General features: G+C 41.6%; 2 protein-coding genes across 2 annotated transcripts; one reads left to right on the forward strand and one right to left on the reverse strand.

Annotated features, from left to right (window-relative positions):
• hui (hase und igel) lies at positions 1–2,584 on the forward strand. Its single transcript, XM_064687291.1, has 3 exons — positions 1–244; positions 1,950–2,193; positions 2,258–2,584. The coding sequence occupies exons 1-3, from the start codon at positions 178–180 to the stop codon at positions 2,505–2,507; spliced, it is 561 nt and encodes a 186-aa protein (XP_064543361.1). The 5' UTR covers positions 1–177; the 3' UTR covers positions 2,508–2,584.
• An 8,999-nt stretch (positions 2,585–11,583) lies between these two features.
• On the reverse strand, positions 11,584–13,873 carry Pgm2b (Phosphoglucomutase 2b). The gene is made up of 2 exons (XM_064687562.1): positions 12,883–13,873; positions 11,584–12,734 (listed from the first exon to the last, which is right to left on the reverse strand). The coding sequence occupies exons 1-2, from the start codon at positions 13,799–13,801 to the stop codon at positions 11,788–11,790; spliced, it is 1,866 nt and encodes a 621-aa protein (XP_064543632.1). The 5' UTR covers positions 13,802–13,873; the 3' UTR covers positions 11,584–11,787.
• Between the last annotated feature and the right edge of the window lie 3,888 nt (positions 13,874–17,761).

Here is a 17,761-nt window from a genome sequence, read left to right on the forward strand (position 1 = left end):
CATCGTAAGTTTAGTCGTTTTGGAGTTTTAACTGTTGCCTATCGTTCCGTGTTCGTCGCCTAAGTCTTTCGTTCTGTGAGTAGCCGCTCTTCGCCTTCGCCGATCATCTGTGCTGACTAATCTGTGACTGTGCTTGTGAATTCGTCGATAGCTCTGTGTTGGATTAAGCTGAGAATCATGAAGTACGCTGTCATCGCCCTCGCCGTCGCCCTTGCCCTTCTCGCCGTAGCTCACGCAGCTTCCGGTAAGTACGATACCCAGCCGACGCTGCGAGCAGCTTGTGCGTCATCCAAGCTTGGAACTTTGGAAGACATTATACTAAAGTTGAAGATTCAATGCCGCAATTACATCATCGTCTATTAGCGTTAACGCGTTTTGGTTATTAGAAAACAAACTTAACGATTGTTATTATCGTCTTCGTCTTTATTTTATTCATCATTTGCGCCTTTGAAGACGTGTATGCTAATATGTGTATGTGATAAACGCATTTTAAGCTACGCCTAGCACAATATATACAGTCGATTATGTGTATGTGTATAATATATGAATGTACAAATGTACAATTGGGCAGAACATTTTAGAAACTCAGAACGCGTTGTTTAAAGAGACTCTTATATATAAACAAAAATATGAAATTAACAAATAAGAATGCAATAAACCTAATGAGACATAATATGAATCTTATGAAGATGTACTGCCTTCCGTCTTGTCGGTGGTTCGAACCCTAAGCTTTTATCTTAGTTAAGCTTATCGTAGCCCAAGCTGATTGAACTATGCCAGAATACATATGAGAGCATTGTCTGTGAATAAATTATATACAAAATTTAATCAAGTTTGGTTAACACGCATCCATTTTCAATTTCTTAGCTTTTAAGTTTACTTTGGAGTTGCTTTTTCTTGGTGAATTCAATAAATAAATATAAGAATTTAAGACTGTTATTAGAATCGAACCGGCAACTTTTCGTCTGTTATTCCGCTGCTCAGACACTTAAGATATAAAGAGTCTTGATGTCGAACGCGCCAAGCACACTTACCTATATAGCTGAGTTATTTATGTTCTCATCCAAACTTTGCCCAGTGTTTTATGATTGATGGATCGACCCAAAAGACTGTGCGATGATCGTCAAACTCAGTCTTTTACATATATAGATTATTCGATTTTTATTGTGAGCTGAAATCAAAACAAAATCATAGAGTATTACATTGAGCGAGCTATCTTCATTGCGATAAAGTATTCATTTTTTTTTATCAGGTTTTTTTTTCCTTTCTGTCTATGTGTAACGTGTGACAAAATAAATCAACTTTTTCGTTTTTAAAAATATATGTAGAAATGTCGACTTTTGGCTAAATAGCTAAATTCCAGCTAAATAGTATTAATGATAATAATAACAAAAATAAGAGTTATACTGATAATAAAAATATCAATATCCATATTTAACCGTATAGTTAAAAATTTATACAATTAAGATAATTGATTTTGAATAATAATATATATCTTTATATATAAAATAGCGTTTAGCCTCACTGAACCCGGGCAATGCCAGGTATATATATAAAAACAAAACAGGGAAAATAAAAAACCACTGTTTTTTTTATCTTTGTTACTTTGTTACATGAGAGGGGTGGGCCAGGGGTGGTTTGTATAGAAATAGACACGTGGGGAATACTACCCGGCTTATCCAAAATGCTTGTGGACAAAGACGCCACGGGTTATGCTAGTAAAATATACAAAAATTAAAATTTAAAATTGTTATTTGCAAGAAGTGAGATATAGATAAATAGCTTATATATATATACATTATATGTATTGAAATATAATGACAAATATAAATTGATATATAATGATAAAACCCGGATATCGTATTATTAATCAACCGTTTCCCTTAGTATATATGACAAACGTAATTGTAAACATTAAACTTGAGACTAAATCTATTCACATTTTGCAGATGCCGGTCAGTTTGTGCCCAGGGCGTTCTTCACCCTGGACTCCGAGGGCCATCAGTCGAATGTGCATCCGGTTAATGCTCACCTGCTGAAGCGTCTGCGCCGTCAGGTGTTCAGCTCATCGTCTTCATCGTCATCATCCTCGTCTTCATCGGGCAATGGCCACGTTATAACTACATCGAACCAGCAGGTGGTCAATCCTGATGGCTCCACTTACAGCGGAGGAACCATTCAACACATTGCACAGTGCGTAGAAGTTGCCCAAATTAAAAGTGAATAAAACTAACTTCGGTATTTCCCTCTATTTTAGACCTGTCGTCGAAATAGGACAACGCTTCGGCGAGGATTCGGCGTCGAGCTATGCCAAGCCGGCAGCCAGCAGCTTTGGAGCGCAGACTACGGGTAGCCAGAGCTACGGCACGCCTCAAGGAGTTGTCATCAGCTACACGGGCTCCACAGACGCAGCTGGCAACCAGAAATATCACGAAACTCATGGCACCATCGGCAACGATGGCCAATGGAGATACAACCAGACGAACATCGTCTATCCCCGTAATTAAGAGCAACAGCTCACAGCCCACCTATATTTAGAAATATGGCCTGTGGCCCATTGATGTGTAATAAGAACTCAAATTTACAGCCACAGTTCCGCACAGTTGTTTTTTTCTTAAAGGTCATTCAATTGGTTTCAAGTGGGCGTTATGGCACGCCCACTGCCTCTGCGGTTGCGCCAGGCCTCCGCCTGGCAGACACTTAGATGATTGCATCCCGGTGTTTAATTTCGCAAAAAGTGCACAGCCTGCTCCAGTGCGCACAAACAATGGTAAGTGGGCGTGTGTGCGTGAGAGCAGTGTTGGTAAATGCTTTCAGTGAATTTGCTCAGCCAAGCGGAACTCTTGCCGAGCAACTACCTCCGAGGCTGTTGCCGCTGATTAAAGGAACGAGTAGTGCCGCGATGACAAATGGCAAACTATGATGTCAGGCTGCCTAATGGGTTCGGGTTCGGGTTCGGGCTTGGGGTTGGGCTTGGGGTTGGGCTTGGGAATGGGTTAGGGGACACGCGTGTAAATCAAAAGTTGCAGCAGCCACGACAAGATATGAATATGTTATTTGCTTGGGGAATTGGCCAAATCTCAACAGGTACACGCACTTTGGCACCGGCTCGAGCAGCTTGCGTATTAGCAGCTATAACGGCCAAAGTCGCATTGAAAATAAGTTAGCAGCTAGACTGCTCGACTTCAGAATACCCTGCACAAATTTGTATTCAAATGCACCTTCCTTCCCTTTACTCAAGTAAGCATACCCTTTTCGGCAAGCGTATCGAGTGATTTTGTCGCTCCTTCCAGCTTTCGTGGGCGACCTGGCAAAGGCTGCAAAACTTTTGCCAACTTCGCTGGCTGTCGACTTGCTGCACGGCTTTTCAAAAGTTTTTAATTATTATAATTAATTACTTTGATCTCTGCTGCCGCAACTGTTTTGGGGCACAACTCCTGACTGTTGGCTGTTGGCGCAGCTATTAATTTACTTGATTATGTTGGGGTTTACGGGTAATTCGTTTAGACGAATTCTGCCTTCTGCCTTCCAAGTACTCGTTCCGAGTGGCGCATGTGTGCGTCGACTTTTATCATAATTTATTCCACGTATTTGTGAAAGTGTAATGAATTTACTAGCGTATGCCTTAAATCAAACCTAACATCGTATATGGCTCGTGTACGCGCTTTTATACTTTACAACAAGAATGACAATTTATTTATTTTTAATTTCAGTTGAATCCATTTACATCTTATCCTAACAAATCCTATTAATCGGAATCCAGCTTTATTTTCTGGCTATTAATATTTGGTAAGTTCCATCATAAATGAAAGATTCGCTTCGATTTAGTTGGAATATGCACACTTCGTATGTAAATATGAATAAATGGTTGTTTTTGTAAGTTGCATCTGGCGGCTTCTCGCTGCTCGCTTCTCGCTGCTTCTCGCTAGGCGGCAAATGATCGCAATTTGATGGAACTGTCATGACCACTGTGGCCGGGGAGAAAACCCATCGAATGCTCCATGCCATGGGGCATACGCAAAAAGCACATAGCTGCAGTCGTGTTCTGAATTTTTATGAAACAAGATTGGCGGTGGCACAAAAAGCGGGCCACTCTCTGATTGATGGGGAGTCAAGCGGAGACAACTTGTAGCTGGGGCATGGAGCGCAACAAATTAAGCAACTTGTGTGGTCCGGCCACCGCAGAAGACGCCACCTGGCCAGAGAGTGGCCACGGTCCGATCGGTCCACCGCGACCACCATACCCATCTCAGGCGATGCCAAATTCAGTGCACAAAACCCAGCGCCGACTGCCGCCGGACACGAGCGCCGATTCCAATGCCGATGCCGCTGCCTCTGCTGCTGCCTCTGCTGCTGCCTCTGCCGCTGCCGCTGGCGACGCTGGCCAAGTGACATTTTATTGGCGTCCGAGAGCAAGACGGCCACTTTTTGCTATTTAGAGGCATGAAAGCAGCGGCGGGTCCTCACATGGATAATTGACAACAGTTAATTCCATTGAGCTGACGCCGATATGCCCGCAAATTTAATTATTGGCTCGCTGATGGTGATCTCGACGAGTCTGGGTGGGCGGCAAGGCAGCCTGGAATGGGGCCTGCAAATGTTGCCTCACGCTCAAGACTCCTTCCACGTGGGGGGTGGGGCTGCCCATCAAACTAAATTCGTTGCAATCGGCGAGCTAGTAAAGCAAACAACAGCGACAAAAACAAAGCAAATCAACAAACTGTTGACAACAGCCCAAACGAAAATCGCTTGACAAATTTTTGCCATTTCAGCGGAGCTGCTCGGGATGGATGCCTGCGCATCTGCAGCAGCAGAAGCAGAAGCTGTTTGCCTGGATCTGAACACAAGAAAAAACACAAAAAAAAAGGAAAGCATAAAAAACTCTGTCGTCGGAAGCGGAAGCACAGGCAGATTCAGATTCTGCCTCATCACAAGGACAAGGACGAGGATGGGCGTCCAAGTGGCGTCCACCGGCAGTGCCAACTATGGGGAATGGAAATGCATTTCGTTTACTGTTGACTTAAATCGTTTAGGTAAAGTTAAACAACTTGTTCGCTTAATTGTTAAACAATGCTCTGCCAGTCGAGTTGAAAGTGAAATAAATCCAGGGACTGCGCTGAAGTCCTGCCGATGCACGAATAATTGATGAGAGCCAAGGAAGGAGTAAGGGGGTCAACAGGAGAATCCACGGAAAATATACTAACTAAATGCTTTAAGCTAGACAGTCAACTTCATTTTGATCTGAACCTAAAGTTCAATCTTAAGACTTGCCTCTATCCACACACTAGAACGAGCACAACCGATCTTTCTATAATAAATATAATTATAATAATTATTATTAATTGTTTATATTATTAATAATAATTATTAATAATAATAATAAAATTTACTTATCAGTCAAAAATATTTAATATTTATAAATTCATTCCTGATACTTGATAGTACTCTAAATATAGAACTAATAAGTAACCAATAAAATGATGGCCTTATCTATTGATTTGATTTTCCATTAATGCCAACCATGGCAACTTAGCCAAACGCGGCGTGGATTTAATAAAAGAACTTTTCCATTTTGAGATGCATATATTAAAATCAGATAATAATTATTGCTTAATATCTAACTAGAGTGCATTAAAAAAAAGAGTTTGCGGCTTGTCCCGCATTAAATCCGATAAATATATGAGCATGGAGAAAATATATATAAATCTATCCCATCCTTGTTAATTGATCAAATGGTTATTTTCTATTTTTATTTACTTTATTTTAAAATTGTACGAAAATTATATATTTGTATGTTTGTAAATACATTAAAAAGCTTATGGCTAAAAAAAATAGAGAATTTACTAAAACTGTTTGCAACAATTAAATATATCATTAACAAAGATAAAAACAGTTTTCAGGCGTAATTAAAATATCAAAACTTATATATTTAATAGTTTTTTACAGAGAGAATTTCCGCTTAGTTTCCGTTTGTCGTTTTTTGCTTTTCAAATTTTGTACAAAATATTTATTTTGGGTCGCCAACTTTAATTGACGTTGTTAATGAACCATTTTATACAATATGTGCACTTTCTGACATTTAGTTATTTGTTATTTTTGGCAGCGAAAGGATCGGTAAGTGCAGCCCTTCGAATTGCCCAAAAGGGTGGAATCCGACCCAAAGTACAGCATCATAAACAACATCCAGCAGCCATATCTACATATGCACATACTACCTACCAGTACTACAACAATACCAGTTCGTATTTGGATTTTCCTTGACAGCCCCTGGGAATTCCCATTCATCCACCTACTCGTGCGTGGCTCTGTGGCAAGCGAAATGCTTGACAATGCGGAATAGAAGGCAAAAAAAAAACATTCGAGTACATATGAAATATTAAACCAAATTTCAAGTTCATGACTCTGGACACATTTTGGAGACTTTGCCCCTTTGACAACATGTTGCAGCATTGCGAGAATCGTGGTCATTATTTAAAAATAAAAGCCCTGTCAGATATTATCTATAGTTAACCTCTTCTTAGCTAAAATGATTTCATTTTTTAATTATATTTAGATAAATGTTGTTAAGAGCCGTATAAAATTCCTTAGGAACTAATCCCCGAAGCTGTGCTTTATTTACTACTTATAAGAAACGGAGCTCGAATCGGTTTCTGCTTAAGTTGATCCAAGGCATTGACCAAATTTGGCTACGTCTACGTCTTTCAAAACTGCGCCAGCTGAGCGCGCGTCGATAAAGCAGTGCGCGCCAAGCGAATGTTCTCTTGCTGCTGCCAGTTCTCTTAACGCGTGAAACGCGCTCTTAGCGGCTGCCTTAGTTTGTTCTTATTGGTGCTTTGGAGCTTTGCAAGCGCATAAGAAAAACTAATGGCCACAGCCCATTTTTGATTGTCTGCACAGATTGTCCTTGGTTATCAGACAAGAATTTGTTCAGACTTAGGTGCAGATTTGGTATTCGAGCTTATTATTGGGCTTTAATATTTAAATAAATTCCTTTATAAATAAAATAATGTTCTGCAGCTGTTAAATAGCCTTTGAATACAATAAAAAAGTATCTTCCAGAGTCTGCTTCGATTCAGGTGCAAATTAGTTTTTTAAGATTATTATTATTATATATAATTCGATATTTTACATCATAAATCAAATTTGTTTTCTGGCTCACATTTTTACATTTATTAAAATATTTGTACATAATTAAATTAGTATATTTTTCAAATTTTGAAAAAATGAAGTAAACGAATTCATATATGTAAAAAATCGGAAATAATCAAAGGTCTACATAGTTCCGATTTCCCCTGTTGGATTCTGGGCGCGAGTCCTCATAAAAACTTGTCGGCAACATTTTTATTTATTACGGTACCTTTAAGGTTAGAAAGCAAAACAAAATAAATATTAAAAAATTCAAATGCATTCTAATTTTTTCCAGCGTTTGTTTCGCCCTTTTCAAATCTGTGGGGCGGGGCTGCTGTGAGACAGAGGTAGATAGTCCTGAAGGCAACAGAAATGGTATTAAAAATAAATTGCTCCTTCCTCTCTGCGCTCATTTAATTGAATTGTGCTCGCAATTCAACGTCAAAAAAATTTCCACTTTTTTTAACAAAAACAAAACAAAATTTCATTGTTTGCATATTTAATAAAGCTAATCAAACACGTCGACTGAAGCGTCCTCTGAAGGTCCACTCCCCTGGCCCACCTCGTCACGGTGCCGAGTGTGCGGGGAGGGAGGGGAGTGAGGGTTGTTCTATGATACCTTCCGAATCGGTAGTTCCGACTCTGCAACAGCAACAACAGCATCATCCACATAATTTATTGGCGGGTACTCAAGGACGTGCACTCATAAAACAGCAAAAAAAATTACAAAAAAAAACAAAAATAAATGAATACAGCAGAACTGTGAAAAACACAGCGGGAAACCGCGCGGCAGTCAAACTAATTTGTTGTCATTTTTATGCGACAAAAGTGAAAACAATAATAATAAATGCATAGCCCAATAACAACAACAACAACAAAAACAAATCGTTGCATAGAAAGACCCTCGCAGCTGCCACGAATCCATTTAAATGTAATGGAAACGCGTATTGGAGATCGAAAGATCTGCCCAATAAAATTAAGTTTCTTTGACTAAACTAACTAACTATAAAGCCCGTTCGAATTTCCTAAACTGACATTTAATTAAAGGGCAATTTTGTTTCTACGTTGTAAAGGCACTTCAAAAAACATGAAAACATGTTTGAAATTGATTTTTTTATCAACCATCTTCCTATTTTAAGTACAAATCAGCCGAACCTCTAGGATTAAATATGCCAAAAATTATAAAAAGAAAAAAAACCCAAGTTAAATATTACTTACAGCATTAAGTCAATAAGTAAATAAGTCTTTGTTTCTGCCACCTATAAAACAAGAAATATTTTAGATATATACTGCTATTTAGATATCTCTTCCCCTTTCTATGTTTTACGCATAACTCGAAAATTATAAGAGTTAAAAACACTAAGATGTGCTTCTCGTATAGTATACACACATTGGAAATATACTCCTTATTGAACCCCTTTTGCTTATAAAAGTTAAATATAGGTAAAGAATTCAGTTTAAAAGAAAGTACGCTTAGCTTTTTTATTCTAGCTAATTACTAAACTTACATTATTACATTTAACATTAAGATACTACTGTCCAAACCTAATTTTATAGTTTGTATATAATAATATAATATTTAATATTTTTGAAAGGTAAATTAATATGTATGCTATTTATAAATATGTATTGAACGATTTGACCCTTACTTTGATTGTAGAGCCTTCAGATGGAATGGGGCGAAAGGACAGGAATTTTATCACTCACTCATACAATCTTGAATTTATATTTTTTTCTCATGCTCAATTTCCAGCCTTCAAGATGAGTTTTACAAAACCCTGCCTGTCTTTTAACCACTTTCGACATAAAAAGAATCTTCTGTGTAAATACAATCAGTGAGGACAAATAGCTTTATATATAAAGATATCTTATTGAACTTCTGAATTAATTGAGATTTGAAATAACCTCCATGTGTGTAGATGAATGGAAAACAACCTTATATTCATTTGAGCTGTCTATAATTTAAGGCCCAACAACTTTAAAGTAAACTTATATTGTAGCTGCCTCGAAGGCTTGAGCCACAATAACATCCCCCGTTTGTCGCAGCACAACAAAATGCTTAACCGATGCTTATCCCAATTAGAGGAAATCAACTGAAAAACTGCAACCGCAAACCAAAGCCAACAAATGCTCGCAATTAACGCTGCGCACAAATTTTGAAATGTCATTCACAACTCGAGCCGGATTCAATGGAGGTGGGCGAGTTGGCAGGGTTATGATGGTGCTCTGTGGTCAGGGCCAGGCCGGGCCAGGCTGGGCCGGACCAGCCCTTACCCGGATCTGGCTGGCATTTCGCGCATATGGACTGAAATTGATGATGTGAGCAAGTGCCACGTAATCAATTTAGCAGCGCCTCATTTCAAATGCGAATTTAAGATGCCATTGTTGCAGTCCCCCCCCTTCCCCCCTCCCCCTTCCAGTGCTGCAGTCGGGGGTGAGTTGTGTTGTCCAATCGGTTTCATTGTTGAAGTGTTTCTCTTGCGGCCCAACTGTTACAGAATGCTCGTAAATATCATCAACATATGCGCAGCCAAGGCCCAGCTCGATTCCAATTGGAGTGTAATGCAACTTCAACGAGGATCAAGAAATTGGTCCATAGACAAGATGGGCAGAGGATGCGCCTGGATGTCGCATTCAATTTTCGATGCTGAAATTTTAAAATGTCCACATCTGAGGAGCTGGGGCATTCATTTCATTTGGAATATTTTTTGAGCTCGTTTGTTATTTACGCCGCCTTTTATGTTCCTAATGTCGCATAAACAGTGCTTAATAATGCACTAACCTTCGCGTATCTTCACTAACCAAATAAACCTGCAACCCGCCCACAAAAACTGCTACACACATGCAAACAAACATTTCAAATGGGAGTGGTTCCCGAAATGAGAGTGGGAATGGGAGTGGGAGTAAGACTGCCTCGTCGACAATGATTAATATTTAATTCGTGTGCGTTGGATATTTTTCCACTTTGTATTTTGGGCAAATTTAATGGCTGACAGAAGACAGAATGGCTGAAAGGAGACGAAGGCATCCGTTTCTTGCTCCACTTGCTCAGCGCCCAGCTCAGTTGCCAGGCTCTGTTTACTTTATGGGATAGCCGCGTGGTTGTCTCGCATTCAGTTCACCTTTGTTCTGCCTAAAATTTGACTTGGAACTGGAAATTTGGCGGCGGCCTTTGGGAGCACAGAATGTTTACCTGTTCACCTGTGTGCCACACATGCTTTCCCCATTTTGGGCTATTGAAATATTCCGTTTGACCTGAAAACCAAACAGGTCGAAATCCTTTTTGTCCGCCGGTTCGCCTGTTCGACGATAAATTTGATGCCAGTTGCACAAGAGCATCACTCCTTGGATCTAGAGGTCTCTCTCTCTCTTCCTTCTCCGGGTCTTAATCACAGCTTTCATTATTTTTGCCGACTTGCTGATTCCGTACAATTGCCAGCGATTACAACGCGCGTTGTTGGACAAGGACTGCAGCAGGGCCACAAAAAATAAAAGAGAAACTCAAACTCCCCCAGAGTGCAATTAGGAAACGAACTATAAAATTTCAGTGTTTGTCTTGGCAGATACTTTCGCACAGATATGTTTGCTCAAAGGCAAACACACATATCGCATCTCGTTGCGCCCGTGAGCGACACCCCCGTTGCGACCCTGCCCCACTGCACCCCCCCCCCCCTCTCTCTCTCTCTGTCTCTTCTCTCGCACAATGCCACACAGGGCAATTGCCCCGTACGCATAATTGGCCTTCTGTGGCCCCAGCTCGCTATTCTGACACTTTAATGAGCTGTCGACGTTTGTTCCTTTAACCAGCGGCATCTTGATACGACTTTACGGTTACATACAGAACCGCATAGTTTATCATGTGAGTAATATTCGAATCCTTCTTAGCGTCAAACATACTATAAAATCCTTTGTTACTCATATATAAATATGCAAATTAGTACCTACTCATAAGTTTAAATACTCTTGGCAGGAGGGAGGCAGACTTTTATACATACACACCACTTAAGAAGACACAGCGGATTATCGGCGAATGAAAGAGCAATAAAATGATGGAAAATAGAGGCGGATAGAGTGAAAAGTGTGAAGTCAACAAACATGAAAACCCGTAGGTCTTAATTGAATTCATGAGAATTGCATAGAAAGGCGTTAATCATAAATACGTTTTTATTAATTAGCAGGTTTTTAACCTTAACGCGACCGAAGAGAGTTGGTTATTGGGTCAAGATATCTTAATAGGCAAATACGCTTCTCATACAAGAACTCAATTTTCGACAGATCGTCCCTATGGCAGCTATATGATATTGTGGCCCGATCCTGCAAATTATATGTACTGCCTGCAAAAGAAGGTCGGACCTAGGAAGGTCGGGTCGGAGATGTCTCCTTTTAGGAGACATTTCATGCATAACTTTGTAAAAAAAAAAAAAACCAGCCTACTGTAACAAAGTTAACGAACAATTAATATAATAGGGAAACTTTATTAAATTGTGTAAGGCCAAATAAACATCATGATTCCGAGATCCTGCCCGCGATAAATACCTTACACACAATAGCGATATACATCCATATATATATATTCAAGCATGCAGATGTATTACAATATTTGAACGATTTACTGGATGCAATTTATGAGAAATGTCAAATGATTCGAATAGCTGAAAGCTATACCAAGCCATAGTCAGCTGGCCGAATGAACTCAGTTACAACCGCTTCAGTCATGCGACGCAGCGTATCGTTGAGCTCGTCCCACTCCTTTTCCTCGGGCAGGCCGAAGATTTCGGCGCTGTAACGCAGCTTGGGCTCGTTGCCGCTGGCTCGGAATGTGATCGTCATTCCATTATCGAATGTAAATGTTAGCACCTGCTTGTTCGGGCTGACCGGCAGACGCGGCTTGCGATCGGGAAACGAGGTGTCCAATCCCAAAGTCAGGTCCCTCACGTTGGTTACCTCGAATTCGCCATTTATGATGCACTTGGGATAGGTGCCCAGCAGATCATCCTCGAAGCGACGCAGCCGATCACAGATCTGATTGATCTGTTCCGGATTTTGGTAGGTAAGCGAATTGACGATGGTCGCGTGGTAGCCATACGTATCGTAGATCTCGCGCAACTTCTCGATAAGCGTCACATTGCGGGTGCTGCGCAAATAGCAGGCCATCGTGGCCACTTGGCAGGCCGCACTAATCCCATCCTTATCGGGCACATTTAGAGAGAACATAAACCCTATGGGCTGCTCGAAGGCAAAGAGTACAGTTTTGCCAAGTGCCTCGAGCTCCAAGGCCTTGTTGCCCATCCATTTATAGCCCACCAGAGTCTCGACATGTACAAAGCCCTCGATTCTGGCCATCGCTGCAAGGATTTTTGAGCTTCCCAAGCTGGAGATCATAACGCAGTTGGACACGTTCGGCTTGGGAGATCTAGTTTTATAGCTCTCCAATGCCCACCAGCCAAGCAATGCGCCCAGCTCATCGCCATTAAATTTCTTCCAACGACCCTTGGGATCCAGTTCAACTACTGCCAGGCGGTCCACATCCGGATCGTTAGCCAGAATAATAGTGCAGTGCTCTTCCTCCGCTTTTTTAATGGCTAAATTTAGACAATCCTTGCCCTCTTTAAGGAAAATAAACAATTCATTAATTAATGTTTATAAATGTACTCGAAACAATCTTTCGACTCTTTTTTAGAAACTATTTCTATGTGGAAGAATACTTTAGGTAGGGTGTCTACTCACGTGCTCGAAATGTTGTGTATTTCTTACCTATGGGATTTGGGAAGTCAACGGTGGGAATATCCGGATCTGGATCCTTCTGCTGTGCCACAGCAATGACAGGCTTAAGTCGCGCCTGGTAGAAGGCCTCGCGGATATAGTGGAAGCCCACGCCGTGGAGGGGCGTGTAGATGAAGCGCAACTGACTGCACTCGTTGGTCTCAAGATATGTATATGGTAGCAGGCTCTTCATTTGCTCATAGTAAGCTGCGTAGATTTCCCGGTAGGGATCTTCCAAGAGCGGGTGGTCATCAAGTACGGAGAGTTCCCAAGACGATGCAAGAGGCTGCAAGTTGTTAAGCATTGCAGTTTGTAGGTTCTTATCATGCGGCGTCAAAAAGGGAGCCCCATTTAACCAGTAGACCTTGAAGCCATTATCGGTTTTCGGATTGTGCGATGCTGTCACAACGACTCCGGCTAGGCAGTGCAAGTTCACCACGGCGAAGGGCACAAACGGAGTAGGCACCATACGACTGAACAGGTAAACCCGAAAGTTACCGTTCAGCAGGACCGCAGCTATGAGCTGGGCAAAGCGTTTGCCGTTGTAGCGCATATCGTACCCGATGACCACGCCTTGGGCCTCGCGTTTCTGTACACTGGGATACAGTTCCTGGAGATAGTTGCTTAGGCCCTGGGCCACCTGGATTGTGACAAGATCGTTGATGGAATCGAAGCCCGCTCGCATTCCGGATCTGAGGCCTCCGGTGCTGAAGTTGTTGTGATGACAGAGCCGGATGCGCAGCGCCTGCCAGTCCTTGTCCTTGATGGCTTCCACCACCTGCTGCGTCGTCGCCTCGTTCTTGTCCCACAAGATCCAGTTTGTGATCTGCTGGTCAAGATCTGCTTCGCCCGACAGCTCTAAAGTGGCGAGCAGCTCTGCTCCCGTGGTTGGAAGATGTGGTGCTAGCATTATACAATTTTGATAAATAAAAAAACTAGAAAATTGACAAATTGAAAATCTGAGAGCTCTGACTGACTCAACTGAGCTCAAGGGCTCAAACTCCCCCAAAACAATTCCAAACATACGCGCATTAGCTTTTTTATTTTGCTCAAAGTCACAAAGCCACACGGCATTTGCATTCTCCGAGTTGACCAATTGAAAATTTATGTGGAGCTCATTTCGATTTACGACCACCAAATACGGCCCTTGGGAGACACCGTCGTTGGGCTAAAAACGGACAACCACAAATTGATCCATTGGCAATTTGATTTTGGCTGCTTGATGAATTTATGGCCAGCCACGACAATTGGCAAAGGCATTTCAGAGACTGCAGCTGCAGCTAGATAAATGGCCAAATCGAAGGAGTTGCATGCCATAAATTTCTACATTTTTTCTTTGCACATACACACACAGATATTTATGCGGATGGAAACGGATGGAAATGGAGAAACATTAACATGATTTCAATTTGTCATCAATTATGCAAAACGAGTCTAGAGCCACCCCAGGCCAGCCTATTAACTGGCCATGTTACGTGCTACAAACTTGGAATTCCCCATCAAATGTCAAAGTGTGAGTAATTTGCAACGGTAATTGGGTTACACAGGCGCATGCAACATTTATCAGGCAGGCAGAGCTCGGCCTGGGGGCCGGCGACCCCCCTCGACGAGGCATCAGACGAACCCCGGGCCCACTCAATGGCTGCCACTGTAGCCCTGATCCTGTTGCACTCGCTGTCGCATCTGCCTCCCACTCACTCCATGGGGGCACGCACACAAACACGTCCGTTGCATTCTAAACATTCTGGCTGCAGCAGAGCCCTAACTCATCGGAATGCAGTCACAGTCGCAGTCGCAGTCGCAGTCGGAGTCACAGTCGCTTGCACACGGAATTAGTTGGAGCACACAAAATGCATTTCGCGTCAAATTGTCAAAGTGTTAATTAAAAATGGACACTCGAATAGGCAGTCGGATAGACACACACACACACACACACATACACAACCATACAGGTGTGTATAGGTACACCCACACGCATTTGCCCGCTGAAGCATTCCAATCGACCTCTCATTCTTATTTTCTCAACACAGAAAATGGCTTTTCTTTCCAACACCTACAATATGACTTTAAGCTGAGACTCAAAATCGAACTATGCTTGAAATTGTGTAAAGGTTTTACTTCTTTGTTCATCTCGGAGATATAGATCCCTTTAATGTCTTTAGAATCAAGTACATTTCAAATCGACAATAAGTTACCTCGTTTTTCTATAAGTATCTTTTTTCAGATAAGGTTAAATACGACTAGATTATACGAGATACAGAATGATCAAATTCTGGAGTAGATCACCCCGCTCTGCATTATATGATAAATACTCTTATATAAAGTTGATGGATGGATTTCCTATAGACAGGGGCTGTGAAATGGGGAAGTAAAATGTTTTCGTGGGTGTAAAGTTAATTATGATATCTTAGTTCTGTTCCCAGTCGGGGAGAGCCTCTCGCATTAAAAGACATCAATTAACTCGAACCTTTCACAAAAGAAATTTTATATAACAGAAGCCACAGCTTTGTTTTCCCATATCCTCGACCTTATCCATGCAGGGTATCTACCCGTCGAGACATATTTCGCAGCAGTTCTTAGGTTACTTTTCCTTAACTGCTTTATGGGTTTATCTATTGTTGGTGCCTTGCGTAATTTTCCAATTTGCATAGAAAATAGGTTGGGAATTTGTTTGCCTGTGCCATAAAATCTTTTCTTGCGGCAACAAATATTGGGTGTTTACGGCCCATGTTCTCCGGCTTTGCGCATCCTTGCGCACTTGCGCCATAATGTGTTTGCATAATTTTAATCGTTGTGATCTGTGCCTGAAACTGAAACTGAGACTCTAGATTACAGAGATTCGTATTGTTTTGGGCCAAGCCAACTGCAAAATTGGCGTTGTGTGAATTTTTTATGGCACCCCCGAGTGCCCTCTGCGCCAGTCAACTAGCGCATGTGTGGGTGGGGAGGGGAAGGGGAAGGGGAGGGAGAGGGAGAGGGGAGGGGAGGGGAGGGCAGGGTATCTAGTGTGGCTGTCAATTTAAATGGCTAATGCTATCAAACCTATTAAAATGCTAATTTCGAAATAGTCGCGTCGACTTAAAGTTGCGCCTTCAAGAAATGCCTTTCAATAATTTGTATATATTTTTAAAAATCTCTCCGTCATTCAGAACTGTCCGTCTGTCATTGAACCAGTCAATTTGAAAAGCGCCTGCCTGCTAGATTCCATTAAATGAAAACCAAATCATTCATTTCATCTGCCAGATTGCCAAATTGACATTGACATTTTATGCGTCAGTTTGAAAAAATATTTTGGCACTTTTTTACAAAGACAGCCCACAAAATTCTCTGAGCTGAAAAGTGGTTTTTAATGTCTAGACCGGGGACATTTAAGCAGAGAGCCTCCTCGCAAGGCAGATGACAAATGCGAAATACATGCAAATGGCCAGACCTGAACTTTGCTAAATCTAATTCGATAGGGTATTAATCAAAAGTTCTCTGCGCCGTTCTCAGCTGTCAGTATTTCAGTTTTAGGGGATAGTTTTATTTGCTGATTCTGGGGCTGGTGCTGGTGCTGAGGCTGAGGCTAAGAAATCACCTTGGTCCGCAAAATAAATTTCCGTAATTTGTTTATGTGGCTTTTCATATTTTCAATTTGAGTGCAGACGGAGGGGGGGGGGGGGCATTATTTTCTCTGGTGTCGCCCCCGCCCCCGCCCCCGCCCACCGTGCCCACTCAGAATGGCAAAATGTGAAAATGAAATTTACATCATTTGTTTATTTGTATCGCTCATGTCCTGTGGTCTTGCCAAAACATGTCCTTTGGGGAAACCTGAGCAGCAGTCGCAGCAATTCATTTTTTTACATTTTTATTTTACCAAAGCGAAAGCCGACTGTATACAGGAGCAAGAGGAAGAAAGCACATCGCAAATTTGATTACCGCCCAACAAAATGTTTGCATATTTTTTCGTGAGCTCTCACTCTCTCTCTCTCTCCCTCTCTTCCTCTCTCTCTTTGGTTTTTTTTCCATGCATGCCATCTTTGACCGTCTTGCTAGCGACTGGAATATACTTTTAAATTAACGCATTATGTTTATGTATTAGATGCAAATACAAATGCCCAGTCGCATTGCCCAAGGACCTTCACACATCGCTGGCCAAAGGGTCAGAAATCCAATTTGAGAAATTTTCATAAAGGTTTTCCCTTTTTATACCCTAGAAAACAAGCACAACTAGTGTGCTGCGTCTGTTACATTTTGGTAAAAAAAATTAAAATGCAGTCGGAAATAATTGATAGCAAATATTTTAAGAGTTACTTTAAATTTAAGCTTTGCTTTTAAAAATTTGAGCAATAGGGTGAGAATAATATTTAATTCTAGCTTCAAATGTAGGGTATCTTTAAGTTTATTTATTGCCTTGCATCGTGCTACACATTCGCAAAAATCTTATATGGCAAATTTAAAGAACCAACATTTTTATTGCACATCAAATTTCCTCCACGTCTGCGGCTCAGTCGCCTGTGTTGCAGCCCCCCCCCCCAGGGGCCCCCAGCCCCTCCCCCTTTCGGAAAACAAACCTACGCAATCAACGGGAAACACTTTTGATTTCATTCCGCAACAGCGACAGACACTTGGCTTGGGTCCCAAGCACTCTAGGACAAGGTCTTCCTCTGCATCCACTCGTGTGTTTAATTGGAAACGGGCGAGCTTTGATTGCGACTGCAGGCCGGAAACAGGACCATGCGAAGATTATAGCAGCTCATAAGCGGTTTGGCAATCACCATTAGAAGTGGGCTCAGACCTGGCTGACTTCTAATTGCCCGTTGTCTGGCAATGGGAATGAAGCCGAACAAAACTGCCAATGGATTCCAGTTTGAGGCCTACCTCTCAGAGA

Source organism: Drosophila montana, unplaced genomic scaffold (assembly GCF_035044405.1).
Source record: "Drosophila montana isolate Dmon_TW-CO22-7 unplaced genomic scaffold, ASM3504440v1 contig_3200_1, whole genome shotgun sequence".
Lineage (NCBI taxonomy): Eukaryota > Metazoa > Arthropoda > Insecta > Diptera > Drosophilidae > Drosophila > Drosophila montana.

What these genes read in the sequence shown, in the direction of transcription:
- hui (XM_064687291.1), top strand. Translation starts at nt 178, where the DNA reads ATGAAGTACGCTGTCATCGCCCTCGCCGTCGCCCTTGCCCTTCTCGCC. An exon ending in CGTAGCTCACGCAGCTTCCG is followed by an intron (nt 245 to 1,949) that starts GTAAGTACGATA and finishes CACATTTTGCAG; the next exon opens with ATGCCGGTCAGTTTGTGCCC. An exon ending in ACCATTCAACACATTGCACA is followed by an intron (nt 2,194 to 2,257) that starts GTGCGTAGAAGT and finishes CCTCTATTTTAG; the next exon opens with ACCTGTCGTCGAAATAGGAC.
- Pgm2b (XM_064687562.1), bottom strand. Translation starts at nt 13,801, where the DNA reads ATGCTAGCACCACATCTTCCAACCACGGGAGCAGAGCTGCTCGCCACT. An exon ending in TGACTTCCCAAATCCCATAG is followed by an intron (nt 12,735 to 12,882) that starts GTAAGAAATACA and finishes TTTTCCTTAAAG; the next exon opens with AGGGCAAGGATTGTCTAAAT.